Genomic DNA, 22,850 nt, shown 5'->3' with positions numbered 1-22,850 from the left:
TCGAATATTGACTTTAAGAAGAGAACGACCACACATCCATTTGCAACATTTCGGTCCATGTACGTACAGGCTGGCAACACAGACTCCGACTCCATTGTCAGTGATACGTCTACTACTAATCCGATCCTTGGAGGCGATTGGACGACCATCAATGGAACCAGTTTCCTTTTGTACCGTCGATGTGAATCGAAGCATTTAACTCAAAGTCCAGATATTCATCTACAAGTTACTGAAACAGAATAAAACGATTGCTTTAAGATACTTTCACTTAGAACTTTTCTGCGCTTCTTACAAAATCATTTGACGCTCTCCATTGTAATAAACGATTTCCTCTTTAATATACCTTTACCTAAAAATGTTATATTCTTCTTACGAAAGCAGTTGACTCTCTTCTTTGCGTTTGTTTCTAATTGCAATAAATGATTTCCTCTTAAAATATTTTTTATTTCCTTTACTTGGATTGCAGAATCGATATGGTACGATTGCTGATTTTCTTTCTGTTTCTGGTTGCAAACTACCTCATTGGAACCGTTTTCCAATTCCCCGTTGTCCCTCTGGAGCCACAGTGGCTCGGTGTGTAAGACGTTGGTTCACTAACCTGGAGGTCCCGTGTTCGATCCCTGCGTTGGCCGAAAAAGTTCATCGGGATTCTCTGGCGTAGTTCGTCCTTGTCAGTGGTGCAGGACCGAGGGCCTGTCAAGGAACAGCGTGTAGTCGTTCGGATAGTACATTAAAAACCCGTTTTTCTGCGTACACATTGGCGTGCACGTTAAAGATCCCTTGGCAGTTAGAATTCGATATAAAATTAAGCCGTAGCGCCGCTGTCCGGGCAAAATTACCGTCATAGCACACTGTATGGCGTATGCTCGTCTTCATTAGCCCAGACGGAGAAGAACAGTAGGATTTTAACCCCATTTCATTTCATTTCTGCTTTCCTTAGAACACTGATTGGTTAAACATGGGAACTGCTCAAACTCAAGGGGTATCGGGTGTTATAGAAAGACTGTGTATACCATGCCTCGTGTTCCACACCTGTCACCATTTATGGCAACAGCGTCCATTCTACAACACCCGCGCCCCCATTTAATCTTTCAGGGTCACCCATATAATAGAACCCGGGTAAATGGACCGCCCCCTTTGCTCCGTAAACTACCCTTTTTCTGACTGTCTTATAAATATCTAGCCCGCCTATAATCACATATACAATACCCAAATCGAACTCTGGACGCCCTTACCCTCCCATAACCACAAACACAACTTCTAAATTGTCCTTCGACCACCCTTTGAACTCCCGTGTAATAAATAACAAACCCTTTAACCCGTCTTAAATATTTACAATTTTCAATAATTGTATTATGACAATATTGATATCATTAAAATATTGAAAAATACATTGATAACACCAGAAAAAAACCACTTCGAATCATGAGAGTGTGGGGGAGTGGATGGCCGAAAGATTAGTGCTTAAGCGTGGAACCATAAGGTCTGTCATTGAGTCAACTGGCGTGGTTTCGATTCCCCGGTTGTACGTGACAAGGATTAGGGTCGTCTGTCCAACCTCGTGGGTTTTCTCTGGATCCTTCAGTTTCCTAGCACTGCTAAAGACCCCTACGCACAAAGCGAATTATTAGAATAAAATGACTTAGTTTGTTTCGAGTGGACGTTAAACCTCTCTCTCTCTCTCTCTCTCTCTCTCGATTACATTTGATCATTGATCTAGAACGTAGAGTATCAGTATCTATACAAATATCAAATTAATTATTGCGTAATGTGGTTTTATCTTTGGATGTATTCTATTATATATACTCCCCATATCTATCATACAGATATATGTCCACAGATTTATGGTTTCAAATTACAGGATTTAATTATAGATACACAAGTATACGGTTTTATTGTATCATATGCAATTCCATATAAGCCGACACGTTTGTAAAATACAGCACTATATTCCTTATTAAAGGAAGCAAGTCTTTAACTCAATATCATCCACAGTCTTCGACATTGCAAACACGACTTATTGGTCAATTTAAATGTTGTTATCTTACTGTAAAAAGATGGGCTTCTGATATCCCATATTTAAGACAAAATGAACATTTCAAATTTGGAACACGATTTACTTGCCCGAATGCTTTCGAGCACCATTTGTAATGAAGCGACTCGATGAGCGAGGCTAAACACCCCCCCACAACAGAATACTGCCATTCAAGTTAGACTCTTCGAGTATTTCGCTGAACATAACTGATTAGAAATCACAGTAAAGATAGAAACGATTGAATGTAAATCAGTTTATATACATTCATATTACGTTATTATATGCGTTGCGACACATTTGTGTCCATTTAATTTCTAGGTGCCAAAGAATACATGTTTAGCTCCTTTAAGATCCGCAATTATTACAGCATGTAATGGGTATTTGTTATGGGTACTAACTGAACCGCTGCATGCGCTATTATTGTATTTGGACAAGTTCAGTTTTATAAATAAGATATCTTTAATAGAAGTGACTAAATACTTTAATGCTAATCTCAGGCATATTGATTGGGACTGAGTTAAATACTGTGATCCTAAAACCCATGTGATCTGTTTTACGAGCCCCTTTGTTCTGTAGATTAAGAGTTAATTCCCTTTGTTTATTAGCGGGCCAATGAAACCACCTGTCGTATTTAGAGATCTGTTGTTGTTATCTGAAGGATTGGAAATACTGGTGCTTTCAAAACTTTCTATTTAGTTTCCGTCTTACTAATTACCTTTTAGTGTGTCTAATATACCGGAAGGGTTGGGTGGCCTAATGGTTAACGCGTGCGTGTTCCTTCATACGGTCTGTCCTCGAGTCAAATGGCATGGTTTCGATTCCCCGCTTGTGCCTAGTCGCCTGTCCAACCTCGTTTGTTTTCCGCGGTTTCTCCGATTTCCTCCGACTGCTAAATAGTAAGACCCTACGCACAAGCGAATGAATGAAATTAAATTGAACCATATGTTAGTCCCGAGTTATCTAGTTTGTGTCGAGTGGACCTTAAAACCCATCTCAATCTCTCCCCCGCCCCCTCTCTCTCTATCTCAGATGGGCATTGTAGTAGTAATGTTTTATGGTTACTATCACGATGGGCCGTTTTTTATATTGACCCTTTTCTCTTGTAATTCCATTTCCGTAAGAGTTCATGATCTTGAATTAAAGAAGCATTATGCAAGAGAACAGTCGTCATATTGCAGTTCTTTTTTCTGGAGAGGGGGGGGGGGGAAGGATGGCCGAATGGTAAGCTCGTACGCGTTGTATCATAAGGCCTCTCTTTGTGTCAACTGGCGTGATTTCGAATCCCCGGTTGTACGTGACATGGAGTATTGTCGCCTGTCCAGCCTCGTGGGTTTTCTTCGTGCCCTCCGGTTCCCTCCCACTGCTAAAGACCCCTACGCGCAAGCGAATAATTGAAATAAAAGAAAATTAAACCATATATTAATCCCGAAATGACCTAGTTTGTGTCAAGTGGACGTTAAACCCATCTCTCTCTCTCTCTCTTTCTCTCTCTCTCTCTCTTTTATAAATTATTATTTAGAGAGAGAGAGAAATGGGGTTTAACGTCCACTCGACACAAACTAGGTCATTTCGGGACTAACATATGGTTTAATTTTATTTCAATAATTCGCTTGCGCGTAGCGGTCTTTAGCAGTGGGAGGAAACCGGAGGACCCGGAGAAAACCCACGAGGTTGGACAGGCGACCCTACTCCTTGTCACGTACAACCGGGGATTCGAAACCACGCCAGTCGACTCAATGACAGACTTTATGATACAGCGCGCGCACGCTAACCATTCAGCCATCCAACCCCCCAAATTATTATTTAGACAAGTCTATAATCAACTCTAGAACACCGGATTGCGCTGTATCATAAGGTCTGTCATTGAGATAACTAGCGTGCTTTCGATTCTTCGGTTGTACGTGACAAGGAGTAGTGTCGCCTGTCCAACCTCGTAGGTTTTCTCCGAGTCCTCCGGTTTGCTCCCACTGCCAAAGACGCAGACCCGCAAGGGAATTATTGAAATAAATTTATCCATATGTTAGTCCCGAAATGACCTAGTTTGCCCTTTTCAGTGATGCAGGACAGGGGGCCTGACAAGGACAGCTGTCTAGTCATTCGGATGAGACGAAAAACCGAGGTCTCGTGTACACATTGGCGTGCACGTAAAAGATCCCATGACAGTTGGAATTCGATATAAGAGTAGGCCGAAGTGCCGCTGTCCGGGCAAAATTCCCCTCATAGCACACTGTATGGCGTATGCCCGTCTTCATTAGCCCAGTTCGGAGCAAAACAGTAGGATGTTAAACTCCATTTCACTTCATTTCATTTCTTAAATTATTCCAAACTTCCCTTTAAGTCTGTGATGGTTTTACGGGTAGTTGTCGTGACACCTGTCAGAGTGATGAAACAGACTTTGGTGCCTGTGAGGCCGGTGGTAGTTGCTGTGTTCCAGGTAAATATTTCGCTGAATAAGATTAAACCATGTTGAAATAAACACAACAGTTCTAACGACAAGAGAATCTTTGTTGAAACGTAGCTTTAATAGAATTACAGTAATTGTTATCCATAGAGAGAGAGAGAGAGGGGGGTCATTTCGGGACTAACATATGGTTTAATTTTATTTCAATAATTCGCTTGCGCGTAGGGGTCTTTAGCAGTAGGAGGAAACCGGAGGACCCGGAGAAAACCCACGAGGTTTGACAGGCGACCCTACTCCTTGTCACGTACAACCGGGGATTGTTATTCATAGAACTGTTGTGTTTATTTTTAATGTGTTCAATCAGTGAGTGGGGCGTTGGTTCGCTGACCTTGAGACTCCGTGTTCGATCCCGGTGTTGGCCGAGAAAGTTAATCGGGATTATCCGGCCTTGTCCCCCATTGTCGGTGATGCAGGAGAGAGGGCCTGGCAGGGGACAACGTATAGTTTTTCGGGTGGGAAATTAATTGAAGGATTGGCTGCCATTTGAACTACCTCTGGGAAGTCCGCATTAAATTACATGATTGGCTGTCAATGGTCCTTTAATTGTTGACCCGTTGAGGGTATACTCACATAATTCACCCATGTATCTTTATATTTTCAGAAATGTGAATAACTGAATGAATCGTACATCGGAAGCATGCAAAAAATCAAGAAATCTAAAGACCTTTAACTCCAGAACACTAAATTTATTCTTTTTGTGTGTGGGTGATATTAGAATGGAGTCTGTGCAACATCAACCAATTCCCCCCCCCCCCCCCGAATCACATATTCCAAACTAGAATTATTATAAACAAAAAAAAACACAGTTTTGTAACATGTCTTTGTAAAATTCCTCGCAGTTTCTGCGATCTCAATAAAGTTTTCTTGAACAAAGAAGTTTTATTTTTTAAGGTACTGCTCCACAATTCAACAGCACGGATTGTCCCAATCTATTCGGTGAGAGATGTTTGGGTTTTAACGACCACTCAACACAAGCTAAGTCATTTCAGGACTGACACATTGTACAATTTTACTTCAAGTATTTGATTGTGCGTAGTGGCTTTAGCAGTGGGAGGAATCCGGAAGACCCGGAGAAAACCCACGAGGTTAAGCAGATAACCTCACTCCTTGTCACGTACAAGTCTGTGATCGAAGCAACGCCAATTGACTAAATGGGGTTTAACGTCCACTCCACACAAACTAGGTCATTTCGGGACTAACATATGGACAAATGTATTTCAATAATTCCCTTGCGGGTCTGCGTCTTTGGCAGTGGGAGCAAACCGGAGGACTCGGAGAAAACCTACGAGGTTGGACAGGCGACACTACTCCTTGTCACGTACAACCGAAGAATCGAAAGCACGCTAGTTATCTCAATGACAGACCTTATGATACAGCGCAATCCGGTGTTCTAGATTATAGACTTGTCTAAATAATAATTTATATAAGAGAGAGAGAGAGAGAGAGAGAGAGAGAGAGAGAAAGAGAGAGAGAGAGATGGGTTTAACGTCCACTTGACACAAACTAGGTCATTTCGGGATTAATATATGGTTTAATTTTCTTTTATTTCAATAATTCGCTTGCGCGTAGGGGTCTTTAGCAGTGGGAGGGAACCGGAGGGCACGAAGAAAACCCACGAGGTTGGACAGGCGACAATACTCCATGTCACGTACAACCGGGGATTCGAAATCACGCCAGTTGACACAAAGAGAGGCCTTATGATACAACGCGTACGAGCTTACCATTCGGCCATCCTTCCCCCCCCCCCCTCTCCAGAAAAAAGAACTGCAATATGACGACTGTTCTCTTGCATAATGCTTCTTTAATTCAAGATCATGAACTCTTACGGAAATGGAATTACAAGAGAAAAGGGTCAATATAAAAAACGGCCCATCGTGATAGTAACCATAAAACGTTACTACTACAATGCCCATCTGAGATAGAGAGAGAGGGGGCGGGGGAGAGATTGAGATGGGTTTTAAGGTCCACTCGACACAAACTAGATAACTCGGGACTAACATGTGGTTCAATTTAGTTTCATTCATTCGCTTGTGCGTAAGGTCTTACTATTTAGCAGTCGGAGGAAATCGGAGAAACCGCGGAAAACAAACGAGGTTGGACAGGCGACTAGGCACAAGCGGGGAATCGAAACCATGCCATTTGCCTCGAGGACAGACCGTATGAAGGAACACGCACGCGTTAACCATTAGGCCACCCAACCCTTCCGGTATATTAGACACACTAAAATGTAATTAGTAAGACGGAAACTAAATAGAAAGTTTTGAAAGCACCAGTATTTCCAATCCTTCAGATAACAACAACAGATCTCTAAATACGACAGGTGGTTTCATTGGCCCGCTAATAAACAAAGGGAATTAACTCTTAATCTACAGAACAAAGGGGCTCGTAAAACAGATCACATGGGTTTTAGGATTACAGTATTTAACTCAGTCCCAATCAATATGCCTGAGATTAGCATTAAAGTATTAAGTCACTTCTATTAAAGATATCTTATTTATAAAACTGAACTTGTCCAAATACAATAATAGCGCATGCAGCGGTTCAGTTAGTACCCATAACAAATACCCATTACATGCTGTAATAATTGCGGATCTTAAAGGAGCTAAACATGTATTCTTTGGCACCTAGAAATTAAATGGACACAAATGTGCCGCAACGCATATAATAACGTAATATGAATGTATATAAACTGATTTACATTCAATCGTGTCTGTCTTTACTGTGATTTCTAATCAGTTATGTTCAGCGAAATAGTCGAAGAGTCTAACTTGAATGGCAGTATTCTGTTGTGGGGGGGGGGGGGGGTAGCCTCGCTCATCGAGTCGCTTCATTACAAATGGTGCTCAAAAGCATTCGGGCAAGTAAATCGTGTGCCAAATTTGAAATGTTCATTTTGTCTTAAATATGGGATATCAGAAGCCCATCTTTTTACAGTAAGATAACAACATTTAAATTGACCAATAAGTCGTGTTTGCAATGTCGAAGACTGTGGATGATATTGAGTTAAAGACTTGCTTCCTTTAATAAGGAATATAGTGCTGTATTTTACAAACGTGTCGGCTTATATGGAATTGCATATGATACAATAAAACCGTATACTTGTGTATCTATAAATAAATCCTGTAATTTGAAACCATAAATCTGTGGACATATATCTGTATGATAGATATTGGGAGTATATATAATAGAATACATCCAAAGATAAAACCACATTACGCAATAATTAATTTGATATTTGTATAGATACTGATACTCTACGTTCTAGATGAATGATCAAATGTAATCGAGAGAGAGAGAGAGAGAGAGAGAGAGAGAGAGAGGTTTAACGTCCACTCGAAACAAACTAAGTCATTTCGAGACTAACATTTCATTCTAATAATTCGCTTTGTGCGTAGGGGTCTTTAGCAGTGCTAGGAAACTGAAGGATCCAGAGAAAACCCACGAGGTTGGACAGACGACCCTAATCCTTGTCACGTACAACCGGGGAATCGAAACCACGCCAGTTGTCTCAATGACAGACCTTATGGTTCCACGCTTCCGCACTAATCATTCGGCCATCCACTCCCCCACACTCGAAGTGTTTTTTTTTCTGGTGTTATCAATGTATTTTTCAATATTTTAATGATATCAATATTGTCATAATAAAATTATTGAAAATTGTAAATATTTAAGACGGGTTAAAGGGTTTGTTATTTATTACACGGGAGTTCAAAGGGTGGTCGAAGGACAATTTAGAAGTTGTGTTTGTGGTTATGGGAGGGTAAGGGCGTCCAGAGTTCGATTTGGGTATTGTATATGTGATTATAGGCGGGCTAGATATTTATAAGACAGTCAGAAAAGGGGTAGTTTACGGAGCAAAGGGGGCGGTCCATTTACCCGGGTTCTATTATATGGGTGACCCTGAAAGATTAAATGGGGGCGCGGGTGTTGTAGAATGGACGCTGTTGCCATAAATGGTGACAGGTGTGGAACACGAGGCATGGTATACACAGTCTTTCTATAACACCCGATACCCCTTGAGTTTGAGCAGTTCCCATGTTTAACCAATCAGTGTTCTAAGGAAAGCAGAAATGAAATGAAATGGAGTTTAAAGTCCTACTGTTCTTCTCCGTCTGGGCTAATGAAGACGAGCATACGCCATACAGTGTGCTATGACGGTAATTTGGCCGGACAGCGGCGCTACGGCTTAATTTTATATCGAATTCCAACTGCCAAGGGATCTTTAACGTGCACGCCAATGTGTACGCAGAAAAACGGGTTTTTAATGTACTATCCGAACGACTACACGCTGTTCCTTGACAGGCCCTCCGTCCTGCACCACTGACAAGGACGAACTACGCCAGAGAATCCCGATGAACTTTTTCGGCCAACGCAGGGATCGAACACGGGACCTCCAGGTTAGTGAACCAACGTCTTACACACCGAGCCACTGTGGCTCCAGAGGGACAACGGGGAATTGGAAAACGGTTCCAATGAGGTAGTTTGCAACCAGAAACAGAAAGAAAATCAGCAATCGTACCATATCGATTCTGCAATCCAAGTAAAGGAAATAAAAAATATTTTAAGAGGAAATCATTTATTGCAATTAGAAACAAACGCAAAGAAGAGAGTCAACTGCTTTCGTAAGAAGAATATAACATTTTTAGGTGAAGGTATATTAAAGAGGAAATCGTTTATTACAATGGAGAGCGTCAAATGATTTTGTAAGAAGCGCAGAAAAGTTCTAAGTGAAAGTATCTTAAAGCAATCGTTTTATTCTGTTTCAGTAACTTGTAGATGAATATCTGGAGTTAAATGCTTCGATTCACATTGACGGTACAAAAGGAAACTGGTTCCATTGATGGTCGTCCAATCGCCTCCAAGGATTGGATTAGTAGTAGACGTATCACTGACAATGGAGTCGGGGTCTGTGTTGCCAGCCTGTACGTACATGGACCGAAATGTTGCAAATGGATGTGTGGTCGTTCTCTTCTTAAAGTCAATATTCGACACGTATAACTTGGTTTTCTCAATGGACGTTACCAATTTCACATCCGTACTGCCGCCATCGGAATATATTATTTTCATTGTTAGGTCTTTGGGTTCGATCTCAACCTTTGTGATGGACACAGCTGGTCGAAAATCATCGACATTGGTTTGTCCAAGTATCACAGAGGTGCCGAATGGAGTCCAGTCTAAGCCATGTGACGTGGGGTTCAGTAGACGCATGTTACCGTCCTGGTACAGCACAAAAACTTGGGAATAACCATCTGACCAAGGTAGACTCACGTATATCCTAAAATAAGCGATGTTGTTCCATGTGTCTGCAGTTGATGGTCGAACTAACTCCATGCTTTCCGGTGCCTGCCACCAGAAGTCTACTTGTACACCCTCCAAGACGACCTGGCTACTGGAATAGAGCGGTATAACCACGTCTGGTCCCATGTAACGTCTCTCTAGTCTTAGCTCCACCAGCTGTTGGTCCAAGGCTGTGGATTGTACAGTCACAAAAATATTATTAGTTAAATCCTCCTTCCAGGTGAAATCAGGAATATTCCAAACACTGCTGGTCATACTGTCTGAAAAGGTCACTGGGGAGAATTCAACGATTGCACCGTTTCTATGTTTGTACGATACGACGACATCTGATGGGGCATCTGGTGAATTCATTGTCATGTACAATGTGGATCCAATCTCGGAATCAATGTAACCTTTATTACGTCCCTGTAGGGTAAACGTTACAGCCATCTTAGTTATTGTGTACGGTACAGGGGCTGTCTTGTCACTGAAGAATAACTCTGCGGTGTTTGATGTCAAGGATTTGGTAGTTGGAGAAATCATGACATTTTCGTACAACCAGTACAGGGGAGTTAAGAAAGGACAGTTACTTGTGTCTTCGTCTCGGAGATTCAAAAACGATCGATAACGCGGAAGGCTAGCGGTGATCTCGTATTTAGTGACGTCAGAATTAAAGACGGCGACGTCTACGTTATCTTCTTCTGCACATTGAGTACTGTAGCTTCTTTGTTCGACCCATCCTTCAGTCAGACCTGATGTAGCTGCTGTTACAACGGGTAGATCTGATAAACATGGTAGAATACATGTAAATATATCTTCGTTGACTTCATCATCTTCAACATGAACATCAATATGATCTATCTCGATACCATAGACATCAGCTGATTTTACTAACAAAGTGATTGTATTCCATCTAGATTCAAGTGTCATACTCGATCCAACATTTCCAGATGATTTGAAATCGTTCCACAGAAGACCGGTATCACTTCCGGCCGTAGATTCAAATTCTCCGACCACCACCCCGTTTAATTCTATTGAGCACGTATCAGCTCCTCCGTCATTTGAGAACATAACATTATTTATATTGACATTGGTTTCTCTGATCGAACAGAAACTAAACGACAGCATCGCATCGCGATGTAGCCAAACATCTCGGTCGTTACTAGCGTTCGATCTGTAAGGTTTGGGATGGTTACCTTTAGCTGACTCGGCTTCTACTCGAAATATTTTGCCACCACAGGTCTTCAAAGTCAACAACACCAGGAATATACAGACGACGCATGTATGTGACGTAACATACATCATGATGTTTACTCTGACAACTTCCAGTATAATGCATGTAGATAGAAAATTAAGCTTTTATAAAGATTCACGGGTGGTCGATTTTTATCAATTGTTATTATTTAGTATTAACTATTAAATAATCGATATTAGGCGCTAAATACGTTTAAGGCTGTGAACATGTCTATTCTATGTAATAAACTACTACAGCCAATGAAACAATTACCGTCTCAACTCAAATCATTCTTGTTTCAAAACCCTGATCTGTAAATAATCAGTGAATATAAATAAAAACCAATAGCGCCTTAGAAACTGTTTTCTTCAGTATTAACACGCTTTATAAATGACGATATTATTATTTTATTTTATGATCAGTAGTGGAATACCGCGTTTTATCAATGAAATAAAAAAGTTATTCCACTGGCTAAAGTAGTCCATGTTGTTTTTACCTAAAATGATTGTAAAATCATAAAATAAATAGAACATTTGTCGTTTTGTCGTGAATAACATATTTTATTTCATCGAGAAGCAAGAAAACGTTTATATTTTCATATGTTACGCATTCGTGAAAATATAAGTTTTCTTGCTTCTCGATGAAATAAAATATGTTATTCACGACAAAACGACAAATATCCTCTATGTCTCTCATACAAACACACATATAAATAAAATGTAGGCTATGCTCTCTCTCTCTCTCTCTCTCTCTCTCTCTCCTGGGATCATAAAGTTTTATCTTATTCCATCTTATCTTCTCTGGCTATCAATCTAAAACATATTAAATGAACAAATGATATGGGGTTGAACGTCCTACTGTTCTGCTCCGGCTGGGTTAATGGAGACGGGAAAGATAGTAATATAATAACAGGTAGTCGTTAACTGATTTTATTAACAAAACAACTTGTTACTGAGAGATAAAAGTGATATGAAATATTGTTTACAGTCATATCTATATATACATGAAACGATAAATATTTTAAACTTACATTATGCAAGAGCTAAATCTGTCAATTGCAGGTCTTTCTGTAGGTCTGAAATATTATCTAAATTATTAATTAGACATTAATTAACTTATCCAGACCTTAATTAACTCTCGATGGCATGACTAGCCTGTGATATTTACTGGATTATGATCCCATTTGCTGCTCAACTTCCATTCATAATTTAATCATGAAACGGATGATCGAGACTAGTTTTTTTTATCGTACAGACTTTAGTAATGATGATCAAGGTTAGGTCGAAATTTCAATCGTTTAACTCTCGGTTCACAGTGAATCAATTTCACTAACATTTTCAGCAAATTGCCTTTACATTATCTTGTTTTTAACTATTATAGTGCGAACTGCCAGCTCTTTATCTTATCTCCCATAATGTATCTTTAATATTCACCTAAAAATAAATTAAGGGCGGGACTGTCTTATACGACATTGATTACCTGTTTGGTCAATTCTTGAATAAGTTAGAATTTGACGCATGAAGGGGTGCGGAATAAAACCCTATGTTTAACCCCGGTTATGTGTCACATCCCCGGTACGTTGCCCGTGCCCGTAGCCAGCTCATAAAAACATAAAATTTGGTGGGGCTACAGAATTTTTTGGAGGGCTGAGGATGTGGCCGGCTAAGAACGCTCCTAATGAAACATTATTAGTCTAGCTAGGGAAAGTACACTATTAGGCATCACAAAATGAAAATCGCCTATAGAGAGCTTTTTCCATTCTTTTTAATTTTTACAAGGCTAGCACATGAAACACGCTTGATAGTGTTGTCGCATTCGGGAGCAAAACATGTTAAATGATCATTTTTTTTTTCAACTGTAGTTATATTAATTTATTTATACGATCATTTCTTTCAACAATTCTGACGTCATTCGTAAAACGTCACTCATTCAATTTCGTAAACATGTTAATGTCAAATAGGCCTAATGTATGGGATGGCTGAAGTTGACACTCGGAGTTTATTTGAAGATGGAGAGAGAGAGAGAGAGAGAGAGAGAGAGAGATGGGATTTAACGTCCACTCGACACAGACTATGTCATTTCGGGACTAACATGTGGTTTTAATTTTATTTCAATTGTTCGCTTGCGCGTAGGGGTCTTTAACAGAGGGAGGAAACCAGAGGACCCGGAGAAAACCCACGGGGCTGGACAGACAACCCTACTCCTTGTCACGTACAACCGGGGATTCGAAACCACGCCAGTTAACTCAATGACAGGCCTCATGATACAGCGCGCACATGCTAACCATTCGGTCACCCCCCCCCCCCCTTTTGATGATGGATTAACGAATCACTCTTGTAGATGAAATACTAAAAGACTTAAAACACAGCAAATTTAATTGGAAAACTCTGTTTATTTTTATATTTGACAAAAACCAGCAGTTGTTAATTGTTTAGGTTTTTTGGGTTTTTTTTATAAGTTATATTTGTATTCAGATTTGTATCAGAACAGGGATTGGGTTACAGGCATAGCTTATATTCAACCCCTCTCTGTGTCAGATATAGATACATTTATTTACATAAAGAAACAAACAATGTACTTGTGAAAATATAATGAGTTGGGTATTCTTTCTAGAGCAGGAAGTTGTGCATTGTCGCTATCTATGCTAGGATGGCTAATAAAGAAATCGTTAAGGCAGTTACATTTGTCGGATGGTGTGTGATATGTAGTGTCTTTACTGAAAGAGGCGGTAATTCATTGCTAGTGCCAGCACGATTTTATTTTCATAAATGAGTTGACAAGGCCCCGCCAATTTTTACTTACAAAGTTATTATAATTATATTATTGATTTTGTTATCGATTTTGTCAAAATATACCTTTTTGCAATTTCTGATTAGGTTTATGTATTCATTTCTAATAGTTCTGAATTTATGCCAATCTGATTCTAAATTTCTTTGAACTGCTTTTTTATGTATTTTATTTTTCTTTCTACTCAACTTTCGAATCGCATTATTCATCCATGGTTGGTCTTTGGGTCTGATAGTTACTGTTTTATTAGGAATGTGTTTTTCGCTAGCCTTGTCAGCTCACTTGTGAAGTTAACTCAAGCTGTATTAATTGATTCGATATGTTAATTAAACTTTCCCAGTCCGTGTCAGTAACGTCCGGTCGCAGTTCCTCGGTGTTAATGTTGTTATAATGCCAAATAACTCGTCTGTAGCATGATAGTTTTGGATTCTGTAATAAAAGTCGACAGTACACAGGACAATGATCACTACAAAATTATCTAGACAGCCCGATTCTTTTATATAGTTTGAACAGTTAGTTAAAATGAAATCTATAAGTGAGTTATTACCGTAATTTCGAAAAGTATCATTGCATTGTGTAGAAATGATTGTGTCATAAAATCGATATTAAAATCGCCAAAAATAAAACAGTTATCGACATTATCACATGCTGACTAAGCAATCGAATCAAAAATTTTGATGTTTTGTTCAGCAGTAGAACTTGGAGGTCTGTAAAAGGTATCTATTAAAATAGTTTTATTTGAAGTATTTAATTGTAACCATATGCATTCTGTATCGTCGACGTCCAGGTCAGGTCTTCTTTTCACAGAGAATGTGTCCCGTATGTAAGCCACAATACCCCCGCCCTGTCCGTATGTCCTGACATTTCTTATCGGTGCGTGGAAAGAACTTAGTAGTAATGTATTGGTGTCTACTGATTTATCAAGCCATGATTCAGTTAGGAGAATAATTTTTCAAGAGTTCAGCTGCTAAAATATCAACTTTGTGGAGGAGACTCCTTATATTCAGATGAACGATAGACACGTTGTGGGGAGGGTCAGGGTTGCTTTCAATATCACCAGAAACTAAAAGGGTCATAGATCTTATATTTGGGACGGTTTAGGAACTGTTACGTGTGAGGCTGTTGGTCTGTAGAAAGCTCTCACTGGGTATTGAGGATGGGATCCACATCTTCTCCAAAAATATCCGGCCTTGTTGTGGCATTCATCTACGTCATTATCTAAAAACGAAACCAGTGATAAAAGTCTATGATAGAAAAGCGCGTTCTGTTATGTGTGGATTTAGATGGTTGATACTAAATAAAGATGTTTGATACTAAATATATACTATTCAAAAAAAGTAGGGGATATTTGATTTTTAAGTGTTATTTAAGTCACCTAATGAAACTGACGAAGAAACAAATGACAAAATGAAATGAAGTTCACATTCATCGATTTATTCCAAATGATCGTTAGACTAAGTAAGGCACAGACTGACCATTATAAGGGTAAAATGATACCCGGGGTCAAACAGCAAAGTTACCACAGCATCACAACCAAGTCAGTAACGGGTAAATCCTCCTCTGTTTGCCAAACAAGCATTGATCCGACGTGGCATACTCCTAATGAGACGTCTAAGGTCATTTTGGTCCAGATTGTCCCATTCCTGTTGCAACGCAGCAGCAAGTTCTTGGACATTGGCAGGACGTTGTTGACGTTGACGTAAACTCTGTCCAAGCATGTCCCAGACATGCTCGATGGGGGAGAGGTCGGGACTCAGTGCTGGCCAAGGTAATGTGGTGATGTTCTGTTGTTGGAGGTAACCTGTAACGATCCTGGCCCTGTGACATCTTGCGTTGTCATCCTGGAAGATGAAACGGCGGCCATGACGTCGTGCGAACGGCACAACATGGACTGCCAAGATGTTGTCCCGGTAGTACTGGCCTGTAACACGCCCTGCAACAACATGTAAAGCCGTTCTTCCAGCAACAGTGATGCCTCCCCACCCCATAACAGAACCACCCCCAAATCGATCATGTCTGATGACGTTAACGTCTTGGAAGCGCTCGTTTCGACGACGCCACACCCTCCTACGTCTGTCCAAAAAATCAACAGTGAACCTTGACTCATCTGAAAACATCACATTGCTCCAGCGTCGATTATCCCAGTGTTGACGATCCCTACACCAACGACGTCTTGCCTGAATGTGATGATCTCTCAAACAAGGGATCACGCGAGGACGTCGGGCGCGAAGGTGACCCCTATGCAGTCGATTCCGAATCGTCTGGCCACTCACTCTCACACCAGTGTCTGTTTGAAGACGAGCGCTGATCTGATTTCTTGTGATGACACGATTTCTCAAGGCCAAGGTACGGATAAATCGATCCTGGGCTTGAGTTGTCGCCCTTGGTCGACCTGAGCGTGGTCTGTCCTGTACAGATTGTGTATCACGGTATCTGGACCATAGCCTGCTTATGACAGACTGAGAAACATTCATCGTCCGCGCCACAACAGCCTGTGTTGTGCCGATCTGTAGCATGCCAAGGGCACGTAACCTTTCATTTTGGGTAAGCCGACGCATATCAAAATTTGTTTTCTGGTCACTAAAACAATTAAACTGATGTTTCCACCCTGGAATTCAATGCCACAATGACTGTAACATTCAAAGTCAGAGTCGTGCAAATCTTGGGTTGGACCCCCATGATGATCCCAAGCATCACCTGCATTCCATGCGGTAGCTATTGGTGCGTTTGGGCGTCACATGTAACTGGAAATGTTTCTTCTGTTAGGTTCTATAGTGACTTTTTTCGTAGTCATTTGCATATTTTAGTATTATGCCCCCAAAATCAAATATCCCCTACTTTTTTTGAATAGTATAGATGCTTGACACTAAATATAGATGTTTGATACTTCATGAAGTCTTCAAAGTGGTGATAGGGTGTTTAACGTCCACTCGACACCAACTAGGCCATTTTGAGTATGGGTCTTTGGCTGTTGGGAGAAACTGGACCACCCCGAGGTTGGAGGGCGACACTACTCCTTGTCAGGTATAAGCTGGGATTCGAAAGCACGCCACTTGACTCAATGACAGACTTTATGATCTATAGCACACTCGTTAATCCATTCGGCCACCACGCTTAGTAAAACATGGAGAGAAAGAGAAATAGGTTTTAACGTCCACTCGACACAAACTAGGTCATTTCGCGACTAACATATGGTTCAATTTGATTTCAATAATTCGCTTGAGGGTAAGGGTTTTTAGCAGTGGGGGGGACAGAGGGTCCGTAGAAAACCCACGGGGTTGGACAGGCGAATCCTTGTCACGTACAACCGGGGAATCGAAACCACGCCAGTTAACTCAATGACAGACGTGCTAATCATTCGGCCAGCCAACCCCCAGTAAAAGATGAAGTATATACGTACCTGTATCTAAGTTACTAGAACCCCAACTATCATAGAAATAATATTTAACAGTTTTATCAGCCGGGCATTTTGTAACCTTTATCCAGCATCCAGCACCACCAGTGCTTATAGCTCCTGTAATTAAAGATAAAAGGTATAGGGTTTAACGCCCCGGCAATACTAACACGCTGGTCATTTTGAGATCAATATATTTTACATGGATACACGTCAATATGTTCACTTGTTGATCTAGGTTTTTCCTCCAATCCTCTGGGGCCACGGTGGCTAAGTGGGTAGGACGCTAGCTTGGTGGTCGGGTGTTCGATCCCAGCATTGGGCGAGAAAGTTCATCCAGATTTTCCAGCGTGGTTCCCCCTTGTCAGTGATGCAGGACGGTGGGCCTGACAAGGAATGCTGTCTAGTCGTTCGGATGGAACGAAAAACCGAGGTCCCGTGTACACATTAGCGTGCACCTAAAAGATCCCTTGGCAGTTGGAAGTCGATATAAGAGTAGACCGTAGCGCCGCTGTCCGGGCAAAATGTCACTCATAGCACACTGTATGTCGTATGCCCGTCTCCATTAGACCAGTTCTAATGAAACATGTCATAATAAACATTATTGTCCGATAGAAAAATGTAAAGCTGAGGATAGGTTTGTTTTTTTGCTCGTGTGGTTTAACGGACGTTTCCACGGCTTTTTAGTGGGAGAAAGGAACCTTCACAACTTAGTGGCCTCTACACGACTTGTTAGTGGGGAGAGAGAGAGAGAGAGAGAGAGAGAGAGAGAGAGCGATGTTTTAACGTCCACTCGACACAAACTAGGTCATTTCGGGACTAAATATGGTTCAGTTTGATTTCCATAATTCGCTTGCGCGTAGGGGTCTTTAGCAGTGGGGGGAAACCGGAGGACCTGGAGAAAACCCACGAGGTTGGTCAGGCGACCCTACTCCTTGTCACGTACAACCGCGGGAGAAAAGGGCCTTCACAGCTTATTGGGGAGGAAGGTGGATCTCACGGCTTGTTATTGGTCGGAGGGCATCCTTCACAGTTTGTTTTACCTGTTGGCCTGTAGATACTGGTATAAGGTTTATCACGTTGGCTTCCACGGTATTTCCACTGGGGTGCAGCTCTACGGAGGCATCCTGCTTCACTCGTTGATCCATTCTCATGCTGCTCAGCAAAATAGTCGCGTTCAAAGCGAGGTCGATTATCATTTTTGCAGCCATAATCAGCGAAACAACAACCATCTCCACCAAACGTCATAACTCCTGTAGAAATAATACATCGTAGTCAAGGTAAGTACAGAAATATGGCCATTGACTTCCTGGGGTAGGATCATTTTTTTTTTATAGCATTTTATTGCAGAAAGCCCAGGAACTGAATAAATCTTAATGTCACGTTAACACAATCCTTTCGAGGCAAACACATAGTAAATATTATTTCTTGAGCTGAATGGTTCAATGTCAAGTGTCACGTATGGGAGTTTATTCCAGAGTTTGGGAGAGGCGACTGAAAAAGCTTTCTCACCGCGAGACTCTAAATTAACATTTTTTTTCAAAAAGGAGATATTTTGATTAGTCAGTAAGATCACGTGATCTGAACAATTTGTCAAACCAGTCACACTATAAACCAAAGCTTTCTCACCGCGGTACTTTAAATTAACCTTTTTTTTCAAAAAGGAGACATTCTGATTAGTCAGTAAGATCACGTGATCTGAACAATTTGTCAAACCAGTCACACTATAAACATTGAGTTTGAACAATCTACTTATTGATTATGTCTGCCGTTGGTCTGTTGGTCTGTATGTCTGTCTGTTCAGGGTTGACGGTTACACTATAGTCGTCCCGAGGCTGTATTTTTGATGTATAGAGGTAGCTCGGTCCGGGGAGTTACATGGGCCAGGTGGCGTTAGACTACCGCTTCCGATTTCGGAGTTATACTACTTTCAACTCTTGCAGCGCCGGGCCATCAGATAGTTTGTCATATCTAAAATGTCTTCATATTATCGGCCTCTGTACTTGAGCACTAGGCCTTATATTTCAGTACTTCAGTGTCAGGCTCTATTTGAGTACCAGGCCCTACACTTAAGTACCAGGCTCCAACTTCAGTGCCGGGCTCTATACTTGAATCTGATCAAACGTTGCCGTGTTATTTTTGTGTTTCAGTTAACGACCCAGAAATCGGTCCTTTATTCCACTCTGTTTGATGACACCAAGGGCTCTGAGGACAGTGATTTGATTGGTCCTCTGTATAAATACTTTAAAGACGAAACTGTTAGATCTAAGTGCAGTATCAGATGGACACAAAAGGGAATTTAAGACAATTTTAACTTGATATTGGAATTGGATACATATTTTGAACACATATTTTAGGAGATAATCTGGGTAAAGCTGGATGGGGAATCAAAGAACATGGGATAAAAATAATACATGCTACTTTTGTGAAAACCCCCAATCTAAACTTATGTCGAGAAAACACAAGAACGAAATTGAGGTACAACCAATAATAAGTTTTCCGAAAGGATCAAGGAGTAGGTTGAAAAAAGACTTTAAACTGAAGCACAAGGGAAATTACCATCATATAAAAGTCATTCAAAAAGGTGAAGGTGAAGTTCTTGTTGTGAAATGTTCAAAAAAAGGTAGCAACAAAGATGTATCAAATTACACACACGTTCTTTCTGTAAGGATTTTTTTGTTTTATCTGAACTATGGAAACACATTCAAGTTTGCAATATCAAAGATATCGCCTCTGCCATTGTTGAATTATGTTTGGGGCAACCATTTCTGACATCAATGCTCAAAAATAAGAAAACCACTGACCTATTGACAAATATGATGAAATAGGAATGATTGTAAAACAAGACAGAATAATAAAGTTGCTTCGGTTGGACTCCAAGGAAATGAAATGAAATGGGGTTTAACGTCCTACTGTTCTGCTCCGAACTGGGCTTATGAAGACGGGCATACGCCATACAGTGTGCTATGAAGGAAATTTTGCCCGGGCAGCGGCACTATCGCCTACTCTTATATCGAATTCTAACTGCCAAGGGATGTTTTACGTGCATTCCAGTGTATACACGGGACCTCGGTTTTTCGTCTCATCCGAAGGACTAGACAGCTGACAAGGTGGAAAATCTGGATGAACTTTCTCGGCCAATGCAGGGATCGAACACCCGACCTCCAGGCTAGCGAGCCAGCGTCTTACCCACTTAGCCACGTGATCCCCCAGATTATAAGGAGCTATCGACAGTGTCACTAAGTCCTCTGATATCGTTTAACAAACGACGATCTGGCGAGTTGGCCATAATGCTGGTGAATGATTGATTAATCGAACCAACACTAGTGCAAATGCAAACATAGCAGAAATGTTGTCTCCTATAGAAACAAGCGGTTGCCATGCAAGATACGTCCACATTTTGCAAGAGATAGACAAAGAACGAGCTAAAAAAATAATGTGATTTTTTGAACAATCAAGGGCCATAATCCAGGAAGATAAAGGAGGCAGATATATTTTTAGATATATTTTTCTCCCTCCTTTCCTGCCATTTTGCATGCTTATCTGTATTGACGTTTTGGTGTACAATTGATGAAGAGGCATTGAATTTCTATTTTCTGCCTGGTTTGAGGTTAGATTGAGACTTTTAATGCGGAAGAATACAAGGAGTAAAGAGACTTTGTTTGTTTTTGCACTAACACGGACATGATATTCTGACCGCAGTCTGCTATGAATTTCAGTGAATTGAAATTTTGGTGGTCAACCTCGTACAAATTTAGTACTCTGATGATCCCATGATGTCATACTTGCTGTGCTGTAAAGCGGAGTTCTCAGCGAAATTTAGGGAATGGACAAGATCACAGTTATTTGACAACGGTCTATTATAAATCCTAAGCTCAAGCAAATGACATGTCACGGACCCCCACCACACCATTTCCTTATTTCAAACAGTATACAAAACCACAAAAATACACAAATGCAGCTGATGCCCTTCAAATACCTAAAAAAACAAACTCTAGAAGTTACGATCTGATATGCGCCAATATCGAAAGGAATCAAGTTTCATCAAAATCAGATGACAATTGTGACCTCTAGAGTGTCCACAAGCTAAAAACATGATTTTTTGTACAATCAGGGGCCATAATCCAATATTGAAAGGAGCCGAGGTCTTTGGGAGATAGACCTATATTTTAAGTTTTGTCAAAATCGAATAAAAATTGTGACCTGTAGAGTGGGCGGATGGACGGACAGGGGCGACGACAATATACGTCCACGTGAATATGTTGGCGTACAAAAACATCATGGCCAGTTGTAATCTGCCAATCAATCGGTCACATTTTCGATTATTTCAATTTGAAGTCAAAACTTAAGTCCAACAAAATATGACTAAAACTGCACATTAATTTACTCGTTTTTGAGCATATCTTGATCATTTTCAATGCTACAAGATATACTTATACAGATACAGAACTCTCCCAAAAATGCGCAGCATAAATGCTGTGTGAATGTAAGTGAAGGAACTCACATGGCAGCTGAATGGAAATTAAACATATCCCACAACAACCGGCTGTTGAGAATTTTACAAGTAGAAGAGGTGCCCGGTAATGTTGCAAGAGTTTTCGATCTGGTTAGTTAGGAGACGAACACACAGGTTGAAAATTTCGAGGACAGATTTTGGTCCACTAATCATTAGTGTTTATACTATCTCACATGCATACACACCCACACCCAGTCACATACACCCAGTCACACCCTCTTCGAAAAGGGGTGCGCTTTAAAACAAACGCTCTGTCATTGCTTGGCGTTGTTTGGGCCTATTTACTTGTTTTGATAGTTGTTGTTTGGTGCTTGCAATATCTGATCAGTCTGTATCTTGTCCGCATGTTTGTCTTTGCACTTACTATTATGAATTATTCAGGATGACTATACTATATAGCTGAAATATGATAATTTACCCCTTGATAATGTGAAGATGAACTGAACTATATATATATATAATATACTAAACACATGTTCTCCATTAATATCCAATATATTTAATGATAATAGGTTAATTGATTTGTTTATTTGATAAATTTCTTTATTGATATTCTTATTTCTATAATAATTAGTTCAATATATAATTAATAGACACCATTTCAAATAAATAATGGCACTTTTATTGGTAATATTTCAATAACGGTAGCTAATATTTGAAACATTTATTGGTATTATTTCAATAACGGTAGTTGATATTTATTTACAAATGAAGTTCAGCCACATTTCAAAGAACTGGTATACAATTAATAATTTAATCAAATCGCCCACTTTGAGCATGGTTTCTGTATAAATACTAGCTTGTATTATGGATCTTTATCATACAGATCTTGTGTTTGAGCTTGATCATAATAGACGAAGACAATTTATCATGAATCTTTCAGTAGCCCTTGCTGTATTTGCTCTCTTGAACCATTTTCGGGGATTTCATTACCCCAGAAACATGCTGCCCAGAATCCATATTTAACGCCTACGACACCCGATTCCATAATCTCATAATCCTGCCACTCCTCTATAATCTTATACTATTTTATCACCATCATATTTACCGTTATAGTGAATCCCCCAGTTAGTAGTACCACTAGTGAGTGGGTCGTGGGGCGACTCTTACACAACAGTTGGAATTGGCAGGCAGGTCTCGAGATTC

At 40.4% G+C, this 22,850-nt stretch overlaps 1 protein-coding gene across 1 annotated transcript; it reads right to left on the bottom strand.

Moving 5' to 3' along the window:
- Positions 1-215: 215 nt before the first annotated feature.
- On the bottom strand, positions 216-10,847 carry LOC126824496 (uncharacterized). The gene is made up of 2 exons (XM_056101969.1): positions 9,386-10,847; positions 216-229 (listed from the first exon to the last, which is right to left on the bottom strand). Exons 1-2 carry the CDS (start codon positions 10,842-10,844, stop codon positions 216-218), a joined length of 1,473 nt encoding a protein of 490 aa, XP_055957944.1. The 5' UTR covers positions 10,845-10,847.
- Positions 10,848-22,850: the final 12,003 nt, after the last annotated feature.

The sequence above is a fragment of the Patella vulgata genome, chromosome 6, assembly GCF_932274485.2.
Source record: "Patella vulgata chromosome 6, xgPatVulg1.2, whole genome shotgun sequence".
NCBI classification, from domain to species: Eukaryota; Metazoa; Mollusca; class Gastropoda; family Patellidae; genus Patella; species Patella vulgata.
The sequence above is the reverse complement of the archived record's forward strand: the minus strand, read 5'-3'. Positions and strand labels throughout refer to the sequence as shown.